This window comes from Gadus macrocephalus, chromosome 16, assembly GCF_031168955.1.
Source record: "Gadus macrocephalus chromosome 16, ASM3116895v1".
NCBI lineage: Eukaryota > Metazoa > Chordata > Actinopteri > Gadiformes > Gadidae > Gadus > Gadus macrocephalus.
The window spans coordinates 21,852,981-21,875,903 of NC_082397.1; the positions used below are offsets into that span (position 1 = coordinate 21,852,981).

General features: G+C 49.0%; 1 protein-coding gene across 1 annotated transcript in view; it reads left to right on the forward strand.

The window, feature by feature from the left end:
* pik3cb (phosphatidylinositol-4,5-bisphosphate 3-kinase, catalytic subunit beta) overlaps window positions 1-22,307 on the forward strand; it is a 40,784-nt gene extending 18,477 nt beyond the window's left edge. Inside the window, exons 4-23 of the mRNA XM_060075980.1 lie at window positions 480-709; window positions 4,067-4,246; window positions 6,729-6,896; window positions 8,328-8,417; window positions 8,991-9,245; window positions 9,747-9,843; window positions 10,071-10,201; window positions 10,618-10,668; window positions 12,354-12,542; window positions 12,904-13,025; window positions 13,341-13,484; window positions 13,632-13,731; window positions 15,804-16,000; window positions 16,515-16,624; window positions 16,835-16,913; window positions 17,655-17,822; window positions 18,358-18,481; window positions 19,058-19,203; window positions 19,443-19,575; window positions 20,468-22,307. Of these exons, the coding sequence (XP_059931963.1) occupies window positions 480-709; window positions 4,067-4,246; window positions 6,729-6,896; window positions 8,328-8,417; window positions 8,991-9,245; window positions 9,747-9,843; window positions 10,071-10,201; window positions 10,618-10,668; window positions 12,354-12,542; window positions 12,904-13,025; window positions 13,341-13,484; window positions 13,632-13,731; window positions 15,804-16,000; window positions 16,515-16,624; window positions 16,835-16,913; window positions 17,655-17,822; window positions 18,358-18,481; window positions 19,058-19,203; window positions 19,443-19,575; window positions 20,468-20,605 (2,852 nt within the window). The 3' untranslated portion in view covers window positions 20,606-22,307. The remainder of the gene's footprint in view (window positions 1-479; window positions 710-4,066; window positions 4,247-6,728; window positions 6,897-8,327; window positions 8,418-8,990; window positions 9,246-9,746; window positions 9,844-10,070; window positions 10,202-10,617; window positions 10,669-12,353; window positions 12,543-12,903; window positions 13,026-13,340; window positions 13,485-13,631; window positions 13,732-15,803; window positions 16,001-16,514; window positions 16,625-16,834; window positions 16,914-17,654; window positions 17,823-18,357; window positions 18,482-19,057; window positions 19,204-19,442; window positions 19,576-20,467) is intronic.
* Window positions 22,308-22,923: the final 616 nt, after the last annotated feature.

The following is a 22,923-nucleotide window of genomic DNA, read 5'->3' on the forward strand; positions in this document are numbered from 1 at the left end:
ATAGAAAGGAGCAATGCGGTCAGGTCAACACACCTGGCATTTAGCTCTGCCTCGGCTGTGAAGAGGTTCATTGCCTGTTGAAGAACCTCCCTCATGACCATTCAACAGCACTTGGTTCCGCTGTCCGTCATCAAGTGGTCACACAGGTACTGCTGCATTAACATGAGTGAGGGCCCCGGGCAGACCCCCCTCCACCCCACTCGACGCCATGGGGGGAGGGAGAGAGGGAGAGAGAGGGAGGGAGGGAGAGGGGGAGAGGGGGAGAGAGGGAGAGAGAGATATCAGCGCATGTATCATTGTTTCGATGGCCGTTTCTCCCCACACCTCCTACACCTCCGTTATAATTTGGTTAGATGATTTGAGAGTTTATTTATGAACAATGCCAATGGTGCTGACAACCAAACAAATTGTTCATAAGCACCCATTGATAATAAACAACAAACCTCCGCCCCCACCCGGGCCGCCCGTCCCCCGCCCAGGTCTCCATGAGCTGGACGCCCTACAGGCCCAGGAGGTGAAGGACTTCCGGGCAAAGATGCTGCGCGTGAGCGAGGCGCGCATGCAGTTCTACCATGCCATGACCTGGAGTGAGTGGCTGCAGGCCTGCTTCTCGCCGCAGATGGAGACCACTGGCGCCGCCCCGCCCGCCGCCTCCAGCTACAGCCAGGAGGAGTACCTGAAGATCACCATCCACTTCGACCAGTCCCAGGTGAGCACGGAGGGGGCTGTGGGTTCACGGGTTTAAGAGCTGTTGTTCGAGCGTCGTTGGGCAGAGATGTCATCGTCATCTTCAGGTGTTAAGAGGGAAATGCGCTGTAGGTTTAGTATAGCGGTTTAGGGTTTACTGTGCCGGCCTCCGGAGGAGCCATGCTTTATTTGAGACCATTCCTGAACAATCAGGACATCGCTTCCCTGATTAGTCCTGGGAATCCGTTTCTCCCTTTCAATCAGCAGAAGAGAGCAATACTTGCTCTCTTCTGCTTTTTTCTTCTCTCTCTCTCTTTCTCTTTCTCTCTCTCTTTTACTCTGTCTCTTTCTCTCTTTCTCTCTTTCCAACTGTCAATTGCGACCTGCAGCAGCTGCTGGGGTTGGTTCCACCTTTACAAACACATGTTTGTAAAGGTGGGTCACGCTTTGGCCTTTTGTGCCTGGTGACCGTGGGAACGGTTTGCATTTTACTAGGCCAGCTCCTCGAGGAATATCGCGCCGTATGCACGACGGGAGAGCGTCATGCGACGAAGGCTAACGAGAGCGACGAAGGCTAACGTTTACACTGGAGTTCCTCAGGGAAAGAGATGACTGGATGGTGACCTTTCTCGACTTCCACACTACTGTGAACCTTGACATGTTTGTGTGCGAAAATTTCATTCAGTGTTTGATGACGGGATGTCATTGTAGTTGCTGCGTGCACAGGGCTTGCCACACACAATGAAAACATTGTTGTTGTGTAAAGCACTGCGAACAGGACAACAACTTTTGATCTGGATCTGTTGTTAAACTCTGTTGTCTGATGTTAAACAAAAGTAGCCTAACCTCGCTTCTCACTGGTCAGGGTAAGCAGTGCTGAGATAGGAGCTGGTCATGTGAGTAGACCCAGCTTGATAGCCATGTGACGGCACTAAATAGGTCACCACAAGTGGTGAAACTATGCCATCCATGCACGTGCAATTGCACACACACGCACACAGGCAAAAGCTTGACGACTCAGAGCAGTACAGCCCTCTTATTAAAATGAATCCATCTCTTGCTCTCTCTCTCTCTCACCTCTTTTGCTCTCTTTTCGGTGTTATATGAAGAACACGATTAAATATTAATACTGATTGTTTTTGTCCTGGCTAACACACTGTACACACAGATTGCAAAACGAAAAAAAAAACATGTTTGAAGTACATGCATATAGTCACATGCGACCACAAACACACACATGCACACATAGGCCATCTGTTCCAATGTCCCCAGGTGGAGATTGGCAGGAAGCCACATTAGTGGCAGGAAATGTGCATGGGGGAACCTTTAGCTGTCGGGGAACGTACCGTTTTTGCGGTTAAGCTCCTGGGCCTGTTGTCTCGCTCCTTCACCTCTCCTGGGTCCTCCTTATAGCTCCACGTAACCTTCTCCTCTCCCTGCCCTTCATGATGTGCTCACTAGTACCCACTTGGCAATGAAAACACATCCCACTTCGCTCTAATTTCAGCTCGTCGTTCTCCCCCCCCCCCGGTCTCCCGGGGATTAGCCTAGCCGGTACCTCCCGCTGTGCCCTCGGGGAGGGAGGGACACAGACCTGACCCAGGCGGCCGTAGTCCACGCCTGGGTCAGGTGGGACAGATGATGAGCCAGGACGTTTCCACCTGGAGTGATTTCACATGGGCTTGTTAAGATGGTCTTATTCCGTTTGTATTTTGTGAGATCCAAACAGGTCGTCACTCCCCTTGAATGCTGATCGCCAGAGGTCGGCTTAGCTTAGGAGGTGGAGCGGGTTGACTTGTAACCGGAAGGTTGCTAGTTTAATCCCCGGCTCTTCCTCGTGTCGAGGTGTTCCTACGAGCTGGCTGTCGCCTTGCATGGTTGCACTGTCGTCGGTGTGGGTTTGTGTGTGTAAAGCATTGTAAGTCACTTTGGATAAAAGAGTCTGCTAAATGCCCTAAATGGAAATGGAAATGGAAATGAAACCAACAGCAGGGCCGTTGTGTGTTGACAGGTAAATGCATTCTGTCAAGCTCAAGTAATCTGCTAATTTCATAGCAGATTTTTAAAGGCCAGTAAAAAAGTTAATTATCTGCTGGCATTTTATTGCTGTACGGATATTTTTTCTTTTACTGGGGCCAATAAAATCTATATTTTTAGTGTGTTATGTTTATATGTCTTCTTAATGGTTACGACATGCGTTCCGTGATTCACCACATACTTGTACACACATGCTTATCGTGTTTTGTGACTGACACTTTTCTGACACGTTAACAAGCATACAGTGTGTGTGTGTGTGTGTGTGTGTGTGTGTGTGTGTGTGTGTGTGTGTGTGTGTGTGTGTGTGTGTGTGTGTGTGTGTGTGTGTGTGTGTGTGTGTGTGTGTGTGTGTGTGCACGCGTAAAAAAGTCTGGATGTGGCTCCAATGCTTTGCTACATCTCTCTCAGGATATGAGCTCACACAGTGGGTTATTTCTAGGAACAGTGGTGCCCTTATCTCTGCAAGCGGCAGATGTTGTTTTTGTAAGAACACAACGCTGAATGGCACTTTAATGCTCTCTTTTTGTAACCTTTTCTACTCTCGCTACTCTTCCCCTCTCTCTCTTGCATTTTCTCAATTCAATTCAAAGGAGCTTTATTGGAATGGAAAATAAACATTGACATTGCCTAAGTGGTTAAGGAAAGTACTACGAAAGGTTAAAACTAAGTGAAATGGGATTGCCAGTACAAAAGTAGAAGAAAGATAAGTGACTGGTCAGGAGTGAGTTCATCAACCAGAGCTACCCCAAAGGTTCAAAGCCCACCAGGGACGGGACCCCTCTGTGTGGAGTTTGTATGTTCTCCACGTGTTCATTAGGGTTTCCTCCCACACAACAAACAAGTTAACCCTCCTGCCCTGCCCATGAGCAAGGCAGGGTTGCCGCCCTGAGAGAAAGACAGCCCACTACCCGTCATAGCATTGGATGAGGGCAGTGCAGAGAATGATTTCCCCTTGGTGATTAAAGACACAATGTGTCACATCTCAACTAGCTCTCAAACCCTTAAACGACATGCTCATATTTACTCAATGCTGATCGATAGTGATTCAAATAATGGTATCAATAAAATCACATCCTATAACTGATTTCTAAAATAAAATAAATAACGCTGACCAGGCCCGTACCTCTTTTTTCTTTAGTAGCATCGTACTACTGACAATACGTAATACGTACGTCCGGCCAGTCACACAGTCACACAGCCAGTGAGAGTTATTTAGTGTTTTAATTCTGAAGGTCTCCTGCCTACTCAGTGGGATGGGCTCAATCGTACACGTTCCCGAATTTAATGAAAGTAATAAAAAACATCTAAAAACTTTGTCTCCATCCCTCCCACCCCTCCCCAGGACGCAGCCAGCCTGAGGGTGTCCCCGGCCTCCACCCCCACCGAGGTGATGGAGCAGGGCCTCAAGAAGTGGCTGACCACCCACGGGCCCGAGGGTGACTCCCGGCAGGGGCCCTACGTGCTGAGGGTCAGCCAGCGGCTGGAGTTCCTGTGTGGGGACCACCCCCTCATCCAGTACAAGGTGTGTGTGTGTGTGTGTGTGTGTGTGTGTGTGTGTGTGTGTGTGTGTGTGTGTGTGTGTGTGTGTGTGTGTGTGTGTGTGTGTGTGTGTGTGTGTGTGTGTGTGTGTGTGTGTGTGTGTGTGTGGCGGGGGGTTTCAAAGTGCACCTGACGTAGATGTCAGAGAGACATGAAGAATCAGTATCACTGTTTAGTTTTAATTGTGAAGCAGGTGGCCGGGATTACCTCTTCTGTTGTCGTTTCATCGTTATTCAGTGAGAAGGGTCTTTGTTTCAGTTTGATGTCTTCTAATAGAGATGCCGTGCAGTACAGTTGTGTTCTTTCATTTATTTTCTTCAGAGTTTATCTGTAGGGTCATTGAGTTTACTATTTTTCAAAGTGGGCCAAATAGTTGTTTGTCCTTTCTACTCATGAAAGGCTTATTTAAAGTAATGCCAGATAATGCCTTGTTGACACGAGGATTTTGGATCTCTCTTCAAATATGGAATGAAACTTTTTGCGGAGGAGTTGCGCAGCAATGTCCTCGGCTCCTGCGTCGCTGATCGCCTGCCAATGTCGGGTGACTTACGCTAATGTCTCTGACACGTTATTGTGCCTTCTATCTCCCCGATTCCTAGTGCCTCTATTATCTATTATTAAATGTAGTTTCACTACATTTTCCGACGCGCTGCTCACCGGTAAGCCCTGGCCGCGACATCTTCCCCCGGCCGTTCTCTGAGGTTTTTTGCAAACCCGCGTGGATGTGGTGAGAACCTGAAACGTGTGTTGGTGAGGCTGCGCATCGAGAAGCCATCTCTTGTAAACTAACCCTACCCACAACAGGCTGAGGTGGTTGTGAGTTTGTTCCATGTTAACCGATGCGTGACAAAAACTTGTGGAATCTGAGATATTTCCCGTCATGGAAACAGGGGGAAAGAATGAGATAAAAAGAAAAGGCCTGCATAAACGGACCCGGACATCAAACGTCTCGTACCCTGGACCACAAAATATCGGGCACAAGGTTGGGTCGGCCTCTGGGCTGCCCTTTTTCTATTTCGTTGAAACAGAAATTAGTGGACCATGACAAGTCGGCTCACAGCTCAATAACACTACTTCCGGCTCAGTGGTTTTATCTTTTGTTGTGTTTTGAATTCCATTTTAAACCTTCAGAGAAGTATTCAGCAGGCACGCACACCAAACCTTTGTGGTGGCTAACTTGCGTCAGAAGCTCAACTCTTCGAATTGTGTTCTGTGAACAGTGAAAACAGGACCTCGGTCAACGTTTAAAAAACATCTGTTCCTGTTGCACCGTAGCATTTTATGGCTTGATTTTTTTTATGGCTTGATGGTTATGGCTCCGGCCCCGTCTGTGGCGTGCGTAGCTCATTACATGAAGTCTGGTAAACTGTGTAGACTGGGTAAACATCCACTGTGTCCTTCTCTATCTTAAACCTACAATCCCTTATGTTGCGCCACGGTTGCTTAGTGTAGCGCGAGTACTCTACTGTGAGCCATCCCTGTGTGTGTGTGTGTGTGTGTGTGTGTGTGTGTGTGTGTGTGTGTGTGTGTGTGTGTGTGTGTGTGTGTGTGTGTGTGTGTGTGTGTGTGTGTGTGTGTGTGTGTGTGTGTGTGTGTGCACACGCGCATTTTATGCATATTTTGTATCCAATAATACATAGTGTAGCGGGCCTTTGAGTGTGGGGTTTCCACGCCACCAAGTTGAATAGACAATACCGACACAACACACAAAGGCGGTTCAACTTAGGATGGTTTAATCACCTAGTAAACACAACCAGGGTGGGAAAAGGGTCATCCACCTCCTTTATGACTCAGTCCTCTCTGTAACTTGCTCGCTCTGGCTTGGGGTAGGCTGCTCTCCCTTTTAACTGCAAGCACTCCAGCTTAATGGCCTTCAGGCCTGCCTCGTTAACTGGAGAGAAGTCCATGTATGGCCTGGGGGGTGGAGCCAGCAGGTTGACAGACCTACCACTCCCCTCACTCCTCCCTGGCGTCACCCTGCCACAATAGTTTATAGTTTACATTTAAATTCAGCTTGATTTCACCTGGGTTTGTTTGATTCTGTATGCGTTGGGTACGGGCCTCAAGGTGCGTAAACTGGAGACGTGTTTAGGCAGTGCTCGCGTCGCTTGCTCGGGCGGTGGGTGCGGTGCCAAAACTCGTAACGCACGCAGCCTCAGCCACGGCTCAAAACGTTCAGTCTTTTTTGACTGCACTACAAAGCTTTGGTTGGAGAATTTTCCATGCAGCACGCCAGATTATTTTCTAAAGCGTTCAAACCTTGAAATAATGTACAATTTCTAGTGAGTCCCGTCCACAGCAACGCATCGCAAGGTCCAGTCCCCCCCCGTCCCCCCCAGAACCGCCGCCTTCCCCGGAGGGCCGTCAGCGGAGTGCATGGCGTTCAACAGCCTGCTCTCCGTGCCTCAGGTCGTCGCACCCTCCATCCTAAGACGCGCCCCCTTCTCTTCCCTCTGGTCCTGCAGTACATCAAGGAGTGCATCCAGGCCCGGGAGCCCCCCCACCTCACCCTGGTGCTGACCAGCACCATCAGGACCATGTTCGAGAAGGAGATCTCGGCCATCGGCGCAGTGGTCTCGCGCAAGTCCTCAAACCCTCCGGTCCCCCTCCCGCCCAAGAGGAGAGCGCCTACGGTCAGTTCTTGGGTGGGAGTGTGTGTGTGTGTGTGTGCGTGTGCGTGTGCGTGTGCGTATGCGTGCGCGTGCGTGTGTGTGTTCTATTACAAATCAGTGCAGTAGAAATCCCCTCCGGCCTCAAAGCATTCGTTCTGCGGAGGCCGCGTTGGAGAGGCGTACGCGGAGGCGCGGAGGCTACGAGGCTACATGTCTTTTTATCTTTTTCTTTTTTTGGTGCGAGGCAACGCTTCTCAGCTGTGTGCGCACATGCCTGCCCTGCAGCAGACGTGTGTAGCCTAGAAACCAAACCCCCACACGCTGAATATCACTCCCTTCAGCAGATGCTGGCCGCTTTGACGTGTGTCTGCCTTTTTCCTTTTGAGGTGTTCAGAGTATCTGTGGACACCTGTTGTTATTCTACAGAGCTTTTGTTGGAGCTTTTGTGGTTCTAGGGATTTGTGATCAACGTTGCCGTACTCTTGTTGCCAAATATTGTTTTGAAATATATATATGCTTTCAAAACGTATATTTATTAATTTATTGACCCTTGATTTCTTCGCTGGCTTAATGCATGCAGTAACAGCAAGGCCAATGAAAATAGCATGTTTGAGTGGAAAATGCATTTAGTCGATTTGGGACTCGCCTGAATACGGTGCTGAGCACTTGTGGTACGACTGATATCCTGTGGTCCATGAATGGTTGCCTTTGAAAGGAAGTGGAATCTATTTTTTGCAGAGGCGCCTTTTATTGCGAACTCAGCTGCTGCGGCGGCACTGTAGATAAGCAGCATCTCTAATTGGTCAGAGGCAGGCGCCTTAGGACTCGAGGACTCAGTGTTCTGATAGTGGAACAGCACACGGTTCGTCATATGACACACACACACACACACACACACACACACACACACACACACCCTTCTCGGGTATTGGAAGGGCTAGGGACACTGGATGGAACACATTCACACATGCATATGAGGGGTGGGAAAAATAACAACACACACATATTTGAAAACTAACACTTTCCGTGCAGTCACCTTGCAATGGCCACTCACGAATGCATATACACACACACACATGCGCGCCCGAAAACAGGCACGCATTCACCGCCAGCAGCAGGAAGTGTGGTAGTTAGTCATGAAGCTTGGCTCCATGGGGAAGAGACAGTCATGTGATCGTGTTTGTGCTGCCGACTGCTGACCCTCGCAAATCCCTGCTGGACATCAGAATGCCCCGGCTGACCCTCACACCCTGTGTGTGTGTGGGTTTGGGTGTGTGTGGGTGTGTGTGAGTGGGTGGGTGGGGTAAATGAGTATGTAATGAGCTGTGCTCGCAGAGTGTGTTGTGGTGTTTTTACCGTCAATTCCGCCATAGACTGCGTTCACATTACAACTCACCGACTTTCTCTGTCTCTTTCTCTCGTTACTCTCACTCTGTGCCTCCCTCTCTGCAGCAAGTACAGACCTGTGTGTGGGACGTGTCTAGCCAGTTTAAAATAATCCTCCTGAAAGCAAGCAAGGTGAACGCAGAGGAGACGGCCAAGGTAGGCTCGGGCCCTGCATTGTTCACAAGCAACACAACAAAGTGTATGTCTCCTGTCTCACCGCATCGACACAGGATTCACACATGAATCACCCAAGTGACAATGGACCAATAAAGCTCAAGCTATGCCGAAGGCCCTTTCTGTTAGCTATGCATGTATCGACACTGACTTAATATCAGGTAAACTTATCATGCAAATTTGTCTTGTTTTAGCACATTTGAAATGCTACTGATGGCACGGAGCTAAAAAGCCCCAAAATGTGACTGAATATTCAGCCTTATCCTTTGTGTACATAGTTTGATGGCTATCCTAATAGATTTATCAAAACAATCTCAAACACTTCAATCAATATTCCAATTTTTATGTTCTTGGTACACCTGCACTTTATTTATGCTCTTAAAGAAAACAACAACCCCTCACGGAGCTAAAAAATTATCCACGAGGTAATAAAAAAAAAAATACAATGAAAATCAATGGAAAGGAACCTTTACGACCCAGATCCACTGTTTCCACTTCCGCCCGGATCCATCTTCCCCTCGTGACGCCCCCCCCCCCCCCCCCACCACCCCCCAGGTGCAGGTGCGGGCGGGCCTGTTCCACGGCACGGAGTTGCTGTGCAAGCCGGCGGTGAGCAGCGAGAGCAGCGGGCGCTCGGAGCATGCCTGGTCGGACGGCACGCTGGAGTTCGACATTGTGGCCAGCGACCTGCCGCGCATGACGCGCCTCTGCTTCGCCGTGTACGCCATCATGGACAAGGTGAAGAAGCAGAAGTCCACCAAGAACACGCACTCCAACAAGTACCAGACCATCCGCAAGGCGGGGAAAGTGGTGAGCGGCGCCGTGCACTTTTTTTTTTCCGTTTCCCGTTTATTTATTGAGAACTGGAGACCTGGTCTCGGTTGTGCTGCTGTCGCCGAGGCAACCCCGTGTACGCGTGGTCAGCGTTGGGCTGCGTCAGACCACAGGTACGCACTCGGATCTGTTTTTATGGTAGCCGGCCTGAAACTAGCTGCAGGGCTTCAGAGTGTTCACACAGCCTCCTCCTCCTCCTCCTACACCAAGGAAACCATGCCCCCCCCCCCCCCCAGGCAAGGCAGGCACTGTGCTTCAATTCTGGTTATGGTGCTGCACAAAGTAGCCAGGATGAATACAGCTCTGAGCATATTTATCAGGGTTCAAGCAGAGTCAATAGAGCTAAGTAACCACCTAAACACAGGGGCGAGGCCCTTGAGTGCCTACTTCACGTTGGGTACTTCAAGTGTCACTCGAGGAAGTGGTTGGTAATTTCTGCGCCCCCTCTCCTCTCCTCTCCTCCCGTCTCTGTCACAGCACTACCCCATAGCCTGGGTGAACACCATGGTGTTTGACTACAAAGGCCAGCTGAAGACCGGCGACGTCATCCTGCACAGCTGGTCGTCCTTCCCTGGTAGGCCCTGGACACACCCCGTAGCAGCAGTGTACCACGACACGCGTTGAACCTGTCGTACGGCTCCTTCATTCGCTGTACTACACGACTCTCTGCAGCCCCTTGCTCCAACCGCGCGCGCGTGTGTGTGTGTGCGTTTGTGTGTGTGTGTGTGTGTGCGTTTGTGCGTGTGCGTGTGCGTGTGTGCGTGTGTGTGTGTGTGTGTGTGTGTGTGTGTGTGCGTTCAGATGAACTTGAAGAGATGCTGAACCCCATCGGGACCATCCAGACCAACCCGTACACGGAGAACGCCACCGAGCTGCACGTGCACTTCCAGGAGTACTCCTCGCAACCCATCGTCTTCCCGCCCTTCGACAAGGTTCAAGCACACACACACACACACACACACACACACACACACACACACACACACACACACACACACACACACACACACACAATGACATACTCATAAACAAGCATCCCGCACATCATGCACAAGTCATCACATCTGCTTGATTGATGGTTGATTGATGACACACACACACACACACACACACACACACGCACCTCTCACTTCGGATGAACTTCCTGCTGACACCACCACTTCCTCCGCGTCTCTCGGAGGAAGCCCATCGGTGCCCTTCATTAAGACACGATGACAGAAAATTGTGATTATGAGGAGGCTGGCGCGTGTGTGCGATTTGTGTGTGTGTGTGCGATGTGTGTGTGCGACGTGTGAGGCATGCACCATCTGCAGGCACTAAAGTTCACGCCGGTTTCTTGTCCTCACAGATACTGGAGAAGGCTGCGGAGATTGCAAAAGCCAATGACCTTGTTCCCATGGTGAGTTTGGGAGATGAGCACGAAAACGCTCGCCCACCCACTACGGAGCTATTGCTCCCATTCTCCTTACCTTCAATTAATTTCCTTTAAATACTTGCCCCCCTTTTTTGTTTTGAGTCGCAGCGTGTCAGGCGTTGGTTAGTTTCCTAGGAAACCCAAAGCAAGCACCATTCAGAAAACTGGACTGAATGTGCTAATCCACCCCCGTACTCGGTGATCATCAATTTGGTTTCATTTTAGGATGGTTACATTTTTGAACAGCAAGCCAGAAAGCAGTCCCATAGTGTAATTGTATCCCAACAGACAGTTAAAAAGACTGCATTTACATCACTAATAATATTAGCTTTGAAATTTGAATGTATGGTTAACGCCAAAAAATGATAGAAGTGGAAAGACTTTCAAGCTACCGTAATTCCGATACGATTTCGGTAAACAACATCTGTATGTATTTAGACTGAAATCACCTTTTTAATAGCTCTAAAGTTTGCGAACAATTCCCTTGCAACATGCTAATACAAATCCTTTGTAGATTCAAAGTCAATCATTTAGTTGTAAAGGGAATTTGATCGTTGTAAGCTGGTTGCATGCTGCCATCTAGTGGTTCATTTTCAGCAAGAGCTGCCGATGAGGAGTGGCAGGTTACCGTAGCAACATTCAGCAGTGTGATATCCAAAAGCATCATAAACGCTGCAAATTAATGGCTTTGGCGCTAACGCAGCAACCAATGGCAGAGCGTATTTTCTCCAGTGCTAGTTTCTAGGGAATATCGACGGAGAAAGTATCTGTTTTACATCCCTGGTTTACCATAACTTTTATCTGCTGGGACACAAACAAAGATGCCATCACAAACGTGATCTTCATATCTGTGGTTGTATAGGGCTTGTACATCAGAATGCACCATGGGATTCCTTGTTGTCGATAAACCACCATTTTGTGACAACTTGATTGAGTCGTGTCCTAAATTAACGTAAGCTTTCCCTTAGGCTAATCCAAAAAAAAATATTGCCATGTCTCGTATGAGAAACGTTGTGGCAGTTTCAAACGCAACAATATCCTCCCATAATGACAAATGATATCACCATTAATTACTGAAGAATGACCAAACAAGATTGCTACCAATAACATTATCATTGCTGTGTGACGTCAGATTGTAAAAGCCCTATTTATTTTGTACTGAGAGCAAGAAAATGTCAGATTTACCTGTTTGTTTATTAGATTCGACTTTGATTCCAAATATGTGTCCATGTATACAGCAGCCCAAAGTGAAACATAATTAAAAAAGGAAAAATAATGTTAAATAACTCATAGATGGAGGAATGCTGGAAAACTGTTTATTTGTTAACGCTCTCTAGGCTGCCAAGAGCCCCTCAACAAACTTGATACTGGGCCTCAACCGAACGTGTTCTGTGAAGCGCTGCCAGAGGGCGCAGGATTGTTGTCTGGTCTTAGAGATCTCTCTCAATCTCCTCTCCTCTCCCCCGCTCCTTCTCCCCTCCCTCTCTCCCTCCCGTCCCATCCCTCTCTCCCTCCCCTCCCATCCCTCTCTCCCTCCCCTCCCATCCCTCTCTCCCTCCCCTCCCATCCCTCTCTCTTTCCCTCCCATCCCTCTTTTCCTCCCATCCCTCCCTCTCTTCCCTTCCATCCCTTCCTCTCTCCCTCCACTCCCTCTCTCCTCCCTGCTCCAGGGGCGCGGGGGGAAGAAGTTCCACATCGAGCTGAAGGAGATCATGGAGCGCGACCCGCTCTCCCAGCTGTGTGAAAACGAGAAGGACCTGATCTGGACGCTGCGCCACGACTGCCACTTGAAATTTCCCCAGTCCCTCCCCAAGCTGCTGCTGTCGGTCAAGTGGAGCAAGCACGAGGATATGGCCCAGGTTAGCCAGGGCAGAAGGCAGCATGTACAGAGATACTCACAGACCGAATCCAGAAAACACAGCCCTGTCAGCGGCCAACCGTTCTTCATTCACATCACAACAGGCCTGACACAATTTGCATGGTTGTCAAATTTCTGTAATCATGACCGTGGACGCCAGGCCGATCGACTTATAACATATTATAACAGCTTCATAAATGATCGAAAAATATTTTTTCAAGAAATGTTCAGAGAGGACCTTTTGAGTATGAGGTTTGATGTGCCGAGTGAGAGCATGTGGAGCAGCATATTGATGTAAAAAATGGTGATGGTGGTGATGATGATGAAGATGATGATGGTGGATGTGTGTGTGGCTACCTCAGCTCCAGGCCCTGCTCCAGATCTGGCCCCGGCTGAGCCCCAGGGACGCCCTGGAGCTGCTGGACTTCAACTACCCCGACCAGTACGTCCGCGAGTACGCTGTGAGATGCCTGCGAGAAATGAGGTACACACTCACTCAGTCACTCAGTCAATTACTCACACACTCACACACTCAGTCAAATAAATCATGGCCCATTTACATCTCGACATTGACAATGTCAATAATTAACCTCGTGTCTTGGCAAACATTTAACCCTTTTTTCTCTCATCTCTCATCTCTCTCTCTGTCTCTCTGTCTCCCTTTTCTTCTATTTGTGTGTGTGTGTGTGTGTGTGTGTGTGTGTGTGTGTGTGTGTGTGTGTGTGTGTGTGTGTGTGTGTGTGTGTGTGTGTGTGTGTGTGTGTGTGTGTGTGTGTGTGTGTGTGTGTGTGTCCCCCAGCGACGAGGAGCTGTCCCAGTACCTGCTGCAGCTGGTGCAGGTGCTGCGCTACGAGCCGTACTACGACTGCGCCCTCACACGCTTCCTACTGGAGCGTGCCCAGGCCAACCGCAAGATCGGTCACTTCCTCTTCTGGCACCTTCGGTGGGTGTTGCTGTGAGCTCCCAAGCCCACACCTTGCCAGTTGCGCGTGCATAAAAACAAGTGAAACGTGTTGTTGTTTACAGAAGGCGGGTCACACGAGGACGGTTTGGGTTGGGCTCACTGTGTTGCCTCTGCCGCCCCCTACAGGTCAGAGATCCACATGCCTGCTGTTTCCATCCAGTTTGCCCTCATCCTAGAAGCCTACTGTCGAGGAAGCATTCCTCATATTGAGGTCCTTAAGAAGCAGGTAGGACACGCATACACAGAAATACAGAGACATGTGAGGTTTTTCCTCTTTGTGGATCATTTAAAGGGGACATATTATGAAAACAACACTTTTCCTGGGATTTGGGGTGTTGTTTTTGGGTCTCTGGCGCTCCCACACGCAAACAAACTTTGAAAAAAGTCTGTACATGATTCTTTGAGTGAGATATACATTTCTGAAAGTACCCCGCCTACGGTTACCAAACGAGCGAGCCAGTGTCGGCGCCCCCTCCTACGTAGGAAGGGGGCACAGTTGATTATTACCTCCCCACTTCTCCACTCCCCTCCAATCAGAGGATAGATACGATTTTGTGGACCAGCGGACGAGCAGCTCCAGCGGGGGGAACTCGGCGGTAGCCCTGCAGCTAAGCTCCGGGAGTGCAATCCCTTTCTCTCTGCCGGACTGTCGCCGAAGCTTCGGCGGCAGTCCGGAGCAGGAGACATGGAGGAGAAAGGGATTGTGCTCCCGGAGCTGAGCTGCAGGAGCTGCCGCCGAGCTGTCGCCGAGCTACCCCCGCCGGACTGCCGCCGTTGAAGCCGTCCGGCCGCCACCGAAGCTTCGGCGGCGGCTCCGGCGGTGTACTCCAGTAGCTGAACTGCGGCCGAAGCTGGCAGGTCCGGCGGGGTTAGGTCTCGGCGGCAGTCCGGCTGCTCAGCTCCCGGAGTACAATCCCTTTCTCCTCCATGTCGCGGTTCATGGACTTCAGAGAGTCAAGGCCAAAGTTCCTTTCCCCCAATCCCTCTCAACCATGGCTGAGATATACTTGTTGTGGAAGTACCAGAGACGCCAGACGCAGTCTTTATGGTTCATAATATCATCCGAGGCACACATAGCTTTTGGCCATGATATTCGATATAATATTATATAAATACCCATATATTATGTTATGATTATTATATTATATGATATAGATATAGAGCTCCAGGAGTCCGCAAACGGCAACAATCCCTTCTCCTCCATGCTGTGGTTCAGTCTGACAGCTCATTGGTCAATGGGCAGCAGCTCATTTGCATTAAAGCTACAGACACCAGAAACAGCTCATTCTGAAGGGACTGAAACAGGGGAATAGCGGGAGGCGAGATTTTTTTTCCTAAAAGCTATTGCAAGCAAACAGCTTCAAAAACATGTTCTCTGGAACTCAAATACTATGTTTACTTGTTGGGAAAACACCATAATATATCTCCTTTAATCTTCTGTGTTCACTGATTCCTAAACCAACTGTGTCAAACGACTTGCAACAAACATAGTGGGACGCACGCACGCACGCACGCAAGTGTGTGAAGTGTGTGTGTGTAGGCATGCTGCAGGATGTGACCTGGACATGAATGGTTATTCTGTGTCTATTCTTCCGATCTTAAACTCTGCATGTGAAGTGTACCGCCCCTGCCACATCAGCCAGGCAAGGACCCAAATAGTACACCGTTTATTGACAGGCCCAGGGTCATGATACACACAAGCACACATTTCACCTTTGACCTTCGCCCACAAAAGTAGTACGCTGGAGGACATTCTCTTCTCTGGGCACTTCCTTCCTCTTCCACTTCCTCAGCACTGTCTTAGCGCTCTCCACTTCCTATTTCGTGTGTGTGTGTGTGTGTGTGTGTGTGTGTGTGTGTGTGTGTGTGTGTGTGTGTGTGTGTGTGTGTGTGTGTGTGTGTGTGTGTGTGTGTGTGTGTGTGTGTGTGTGTGTGTGTGTGGTTGGTTGGCGTGTTGTTGTTGCTGGTCGTGTAATTCAAAATCATTCTAGATCAGGGTTTATTCTGCATCAATTCCACTACTTGTATGGCTTTTGGCTGTTCAATTATGCATTGACTTTGATATGCATGACAGAGCGTGGCTTATGGGACTCGTACAATATCTCAGTATGCGTGAGTTTAGTTCACTAATCAACTAGCTCTCGGAGTATCACTGTTAATATCGACACGCATTTAGAGTCCAAAATGTTCCTCTGTCGGCCCCTTGACCCTTGTGTCCGTCACCGCTCTGCCAGTCCTTCCGTCTTTGAATGCGTCCATACGTTATTCCCCAACCCCCCCCCCCCCCCCCCCTGGCAGGTCGAAGCGCTGAGCAAGCTGAAGTCGGTCAACGAACTCATCAAGCTGGGCACCCTCAAGACGGCCCGCAGTAAGACCAAGGAGGCCATGTTGACCAAGGAGGCCATGATGACGTGCCTGAGACAGAGCGGCTACTCCGAGACGCTGTCGGACCTGAACTCACCGCTCGACCCCAGCATCCAGCTCTCCGGCATCAAGTGAGTCCCAAGGAGCCCCGCCGCTCTCCGCTGGCAGACCACCGTCAGCCAGTAGTCAAGTTGTTGAGTCTCTTCTGCCGCGTTTCTAAAGTTCTGGGTCACTCACGACGGTGGTCGGATGGTGGGCTGGGGCCTGACAATGCACTTAACCCTTAGCACCCCAGAATACGTGATCCTTGTGCTCAAAGATGGTTCGGTGCGTTTGTGGTCCCCCCCCCCACCGCTGACTGAAGAGGCCTCTTGGGTCCTGAGGTGACCCAGTTAAAGAAGCCCTGCTCTGCGTGTACAGGATGTCGCGTGTGCTGAAACCACAGCATAGACACGGCGATTGTTTCGTGGAACTGCCGTTTGAACAATAAAGCCCTTTTTTTTTTTCTTCCAGTTGAGGGTCAGAGACGGCCAAGAAACCAGAGAAGTGTCCGTGGCTCTGTGTGGTCCTGGGTTTCTGGTTTAACTTCTCTCTCTCTCTCTCCCGATGCTCTCCCCTCTCCCTGTCCTCGCTCGCGGCCCTCAGTGTGGAGCGCTGCCGCTACATGGACTCCAAGATGAAGCCTCTGTGGATCGTGTACCACAACAAGCTGCTGCGCGGAGACAGCCTCGGCATCATCTTCAAGAACGGAGACGGTAGGACTACACACACACACATATATATACATATATATAGATACATATAATATAGCGTTTTTCCAACTAGTTCAACAGTTGTTCAAATGTTTTTTCAACAAGTAATGACTCGTGTGCATCATCCTCTTGGTGTTTGGATTCCTTTCACTGGTCGCTCTTCCCTCTCCCTCTCGTCTCTCTGTCTTTCTATCCCCGTCTCTCTTGCCACAGACTTGAGACAGGACATGTTGACTCTGCAGATTCTGAGGTTAATGGACCTGCTCTGGAAGGAGAATAGCCTGGATCTCAGGTGAGCCTGTGTGTGTGTATGTGTGTGCTCTCTCAGCAGGGCAGAACTAAGGTGTGTGTGTGTGTGTGTGTGTGTGTGTGTGTGTGTGTGTGTGTGTGTGTGTGTGTGTGTGTGTGTGTGTGTGTGTGTGTGTGTGTGTGTGTGTGTGTGTGTGTGTGTGTGTGAATACACAGACGGGCGGGTGTTGCGTGCCCTAGCTTGTCGACAGCTGTTCATATTAATATTCCTCATTCCCTTCTAAACCTCTCCCCAACCAACACGAGGATCAGTTCTGTTCTCTCAGGCCTTGGGATTGGGTTTGTATTGCCTTGAGTCCCATGTGTCTGCATTTCTCCGGGTTGGGTGGTGTTGTAGGATGTGTTGGACAGCGTTAGGCAGCATCTATTATTAAACCTAGAAGAGTAGCAGAGTTAGTTTTTCAACCTTTCCGCGTACTTTAAATTCTTCTGATTATATCAACACTGCCCTCCTGTGGACATGGAGGGAAAATACAACATTTGTATTAGAAATACATAAAAAGATTGCAATGAGTTATTTCCTTAGTAAATGGATCCCTGATTGAATTGACTTTCCATCGGATGAATTAATAAATACAAACTTTTCCATTTAAGTTCTCCCTTGTTGTAACCGATATTTCCTTTTGGTAAGTAAAACAGGAGCAAGCATTGTATGGTGTTTGTACGTGTGTGGGTTGTGCATGGAGCGAACTCTTCCTGATGCGTCTGCCTCTGTGTGGTGCAGGATCGTTCCTTACGGGTGCCTGGCCACGGGGGACCGGGCGGGGCTGATCGAGGTGGTGTCGTCGGCGGACACCATCGCCAACATCCAGCTGACCAGCAGCAACGTGGCGGCGGCCGCGGCCTTCAACAAGGACGCGCTGCTCAACTGGCTGAAGGAGAAGAACTCTGGGTAAGGAGGACTCTGCACGCTGCTGCTGGTCTCAGGGTTAGGGTTAGCCTCGGACCTTTGATTATTATAGGCCAGAGTTACCACACGTGACTTGTTTACCAAAGCTATTTATTTTTTATTTAGAAAGGATCCTAACTATCTGTTTTATTTGCATTATGTAAATACAAGGCAGGTACTTTATAGGTGTCAACACAGCCTATACATTATTTGCATGGCAACGTTTATGTTGCATAAATGTGTTGTGTACGTTTTTCAGGGAGGTTCGATCTCAGTGAGACCAACCTGGTTACAATACCGAATAGATCCAAATCGACAATCTAGACTTCCAAACTATGGAGCATTTTCACTGCTTTAATGTGTACGGTCTCGATACTGTTCAGACAGTGATGGGTCACTTTTAGCGAGCCAAGCTAGGAAGCCTAGGTTCCATGTCTCTGAGTCCGTGCACTGGAGTTCCAGGTGCTGATGCAAGTCGTTTTTTGGGATCACGGACTGATGATCACCGGCTGTGTTTGCGTTGTCCTAACGATGACAGGGACGCACTGGACCGCGCCATCGAGGAGTTCACCCTGTCGTGTGCGGGCTACTGCGTGGCCACCTACGTGCTGGGCATCGGAGACCGCCACAGCGACAACATCATGGTCCGCAGCACCGGCCAGGTCAGTCTGAGGGCCAGAGAGGAACACCGGCATACACAGTGTATAACGGATAGTCATGTGTGCAAGATAAGCTTAGTAATATAGCATGTGGCCTTGGGTTTTTGGCATGATATGATATAAGTAGAATAAGTTTTAATGAGCATTTTTCAACAACTAAAAACAATGTACAATCAATATGAGGTAGGATAGTTTTGTGTGATATTTGTTGAAATTCGCTTTGCATCCCGACCGCAAACAATATATCAAATGATCGGTCAACAAAAAAGAGAATAAATTGGAGAGTGAATTATTTAATTTGGACGTCAATGATTAGATGGCCTACCTGTCTGTCTACCTACCGACCCGCACTCATTGCAGATGACCGGACTCTTCCACAAGGCTAGGTCAGACCTATCTCTTAAGCTAGTGTGCTAGCTCTTTTTTCATTTGCAAACCTTTAAATTCGACCTTACTTCTCCACATTGCCTACCACTAGCTTTAAGTAAAACAGAAAAAGAGAGGCCGTTAAAGATGCTAGAAAAGTTAAGTCACTCATCATCTTCATCGTCATTGATTTGCTCATCGTCTCACCCCCAGCTCTTCCACATTGACTTTGGCCACATCCTGGGCAACTTCAAGTCCAAGTTCGGCATCAAGCGGGAACGTGTGCCCTTCATCCTCACGCACGACTTCATCCACGTCATCCAGCAGGGCAAGACGGGCAACACAGAGAAGTTTGGCAGGTGGGCTCCAGCTTCCTGTTGGTGGTCTGAGCCACTTCCATGTGTTTGCATGGAACAAGAGGGGATGACTCTGATAATTGCTCCTATTAGACGGGGATGAGGGGAATTATGCTATCATACTATACTACGATACTGTGATGACGCAACATTTTTATACGTCTAGACTGCCCCCCTTTTTATTTGTCTACACCACTAGCGCTTGGCTTGTTGCTGCATCTTTTCTGTGTCTTTTCCACCAGCTTCCGTCAGTATTGCGAGGACGCCTATCTGATCCTGAGGAAGAACGGGAACCTCTTCATCACACTGTTCGCCCTCATGCTCACTGCTGGGCTGCCAGAGCTCACCTCCGTAAAAGACATACAGTACCTGAAGGTAACGCACCGACGTGCACTCGCTCACTCACTCTCATACACAGACTGATCGAACGGAGATCATAATGCACAATGCCGCAGTGTACAAATGCGTTTGGATGCATGCCTTGATGAGCGTCTGCATATCAGCTAACCTTTAAAATCATGTACGCGTTCCGTTACCGATGCAGCAACGATAGCGTGATTGTTTTCAGGACATTAAAGTGGTTTCTTCTGTAACTAACGTAACACAATGACATAAAGCGCTGACATAACCAGCGCTGCCATCATCTGTACCTGTAGCCCGCCGGCCATTGCTTAGCAACCATCGTTGACACCGGTGTTGGACATGTTTTGGTTGTTCAAAGATCAAGTGATAAAGTATTTCTATCTCTCCTGTTGCCGCCTCGTTCCCTCCCCGGTCCTCGTCTCTGCCTCCGTCTCGGTGCTCGCCCTGCATCTCCTCCTCCACCCCTGTTCCCTCTCTCCTCTCCTCCCTCCTCCTCCACCCCTGTTCCCCCTCTCCTCTCCTCCCTCCTCCTCCACCCCTGTTCCCCCTCTCCTCTCCTCCCTCCTCCTCCACCCCTGTTCCCTCTCTCCTCTCCTCCCTCCTCCTCCACCCCTGTTCCCCCTCTCTCCTCTCCTCCCTCCTCCTCCACCCCTGTTCCCCCTCTCCTCTCCTCCCTCCTCCTCCACCCCTGTTCCCTCTCTCCTCTCCTCCACCCCTGTTCCCTCTCTCCTCTCCTCCCTCCTCCTCCACCCCTGTTCCCTCTCTACTCTCCTCCCTCCTCCTCCACCCCTGTTCCCTCTCTCCTCTCCTCCCTCCTCCTCCACCCCTGTTCCCCCTCTCCTCTCCTCCCTCCTCCTCCACCCCTGTTCCCTCTCTCCTCTCCTCCCTCCCCCCCCCCCCCCAGGACTCCCTGGCGTTGGGCAAGACGGACGAGGAGGCGCTCAAGCAGTTCCGCCAGAAGTTTGACGAGGCGCTGCGAGAGAGCTGGACCACCAAGGTCAACTGGATGGCTCACAACGTGGCCAAGGACAACCGCTCCTAGGGCAGCTGCCCCCCCTGCGGGGTGGGGGTGTGGGGGGGGTTGGAGGGCGAGGGGCTGAAGGGGGTGGCCACGGAGAGACGCATAGAAACAACTTATCTATATATTTAAAGAAGGGAATGTAGAAGACACCCGCTCCCGCCCCACCTACCCGCCCCGCTCACTGCCTTACGTTGTTCTGAAAGACGGAACAAAGAGAACTTCTTTCAGGCCTTTTGACATATTTGTGGAATAACCTATGGCACTTGCAGGTTTTGCACAAGTACAGTCGGTGACCGAGCACACACTCACACACACACTCGCAACCCGTGGAAGGAACTTACTCTCCAAACTCTACCGTCTCTCTCCTATGTCTCCCCACACCAAATCCCAGCCGCCAGCCCCTATAGACGTACTGACCGCGGGGTCGGGGGCTCCGGCCCACTGACTGATGAGGGAGAGGGGTGCTTCAGAGGACGAGTGTGGGTTGGCTAATTTGTGTCCGGAGAACATCAGCGGCTGGTCCCACGCACGGAGCCAACGGAGGCATCACGCGCCACGCCCAACTACTGAACTCTCTAAGATAAACGACGGGTGTGGCCGGCAAAAAACTGAAAAAAGACGTGGAAACAGGAAGAAGTCTTAAAACTTAGCCAAACTATATGCAACGGCCACAAAGGATCACAACATTCTTGTTCCTTTACTGCCTCCTGCTAACCATCAACCGTGTGCCTCAAGTGCGGGAAGATTGTATATTTTTTATTTTTATTGTGCGATTTTTTGCCGTTTTAAGATTTTTTTTGTTTTTCTCGTTTTGTTTTTATGTGCCAGACTACTTTATTGCTCCACAGAAGTGTGTGTGAGAGGAACAAGTTTTTAAAGTTTTTAAAAGAACCAGAGGAATCGAATACCTTGAGCCTCGTCCACCATTGTAAGCTAAGGGGTAGCGTGGAACATTCCAAACACTGGAACCTTGCATGAACAAGACCTAGCAGAGAATAGGAATTACTGAACGTTTTCTATCAAAGTAAAAACTTTATTTTTGAGTTTGACCGAAAAAATGATTAAAAGTTGCTTCTTATTTTTTTTGCTTTATCTAATTCAATCAGATTTTTTTTGGTTTTTAACAAAGGTAAATAAAAGCAATTCTGCTAAATATATCCGCTTTAAGGAGTTCATGTCTTATACAGGGCCTTGCCTCAGTTTGTCAGCCTTTCAAAGCACAATCCACCTTGTGCTATAATCTCGACAATATCGGAATCATGTAACATGCCTTTCTTAGGACCAAACTAAAGAGAAAAAACTTTGGTTGTTTTATTGTTAATACATATTTTCTAATTATTTGTTCCAAAGTTGAATGTTCTTGCAAATAAGTGCCGCTGTAATTTGAAATGTATTGGTTTTGATATAGCAGGGTGAGGGACACTGCGATACAATGCTCCAATCTAGCTTTTCGACATAGGGTGCTCCCTGCAGCACCTGCATTGGTTGTTGTGCAATATCCATAAACAAATATATGAACTGTATCTATTAGCATATGAACCCTTGGGCTTCAGGCCCGAGCCCAAACTGGAGGTCCCGGTTGGTTTATGTGTGATGCTGCTGTACTTCCCATAGCCTTTACATGTCTCCCAGACACTGGATATTGTCAAATGTACAGGCTTTTATTATTTCGCTGGTATTTTGTTTTCATAGGAGTTTTATTAAAGTTATTTTTCACCAAAAACTCAGGCAATCTCTGCTGTTGTCCCAGTCCTGGTTGCTGTTTAATGTCGCTGATCTGGTTCAAAACAAACTGAATGATTCCATCTTTGTGGTTGCTCGAGTCTTGTTGTGAATTAAGTTTGATTCCAGGAGATGAAAATATCCAGATCTGTTGGAATCAACTTTTTTTATTATTCGGCAGAGAGAACAAAACTTGTCAGGGCGAGGTCCCAGATGGTGATGCCTCTCCTTCTTATGTCCATAGCTTGCTTTCAGTGAGGCTGCAATGTTGTGCTTTTTGGAAGTTATTGCTTTGAGTGTCAACATTCAGTACACGACTAGTATGCTGCCCTTGCTTTACTATAGAAAAGGATACCATCTGTGTTGTGGCTCTTCCCCCACAAACTGCATATGGCACCGTTCTCTACTTTGAAGTGGCATTCTTGCTTATCTTATCCAGACCACAATGGAACACATTGTGTGTTTGTGGTTGTTGATTGTCTTATCTATTTGTCTGTAGAGGTCCATCTCTTTATTCTTTTTCGCAGAAGCAGAATAATCTTGGCACTAAATTGTTTAACAGTCAATTCAGTACTGCTGGATAGTGACAAGGTTGTGACATCATCATCAGGCAATAA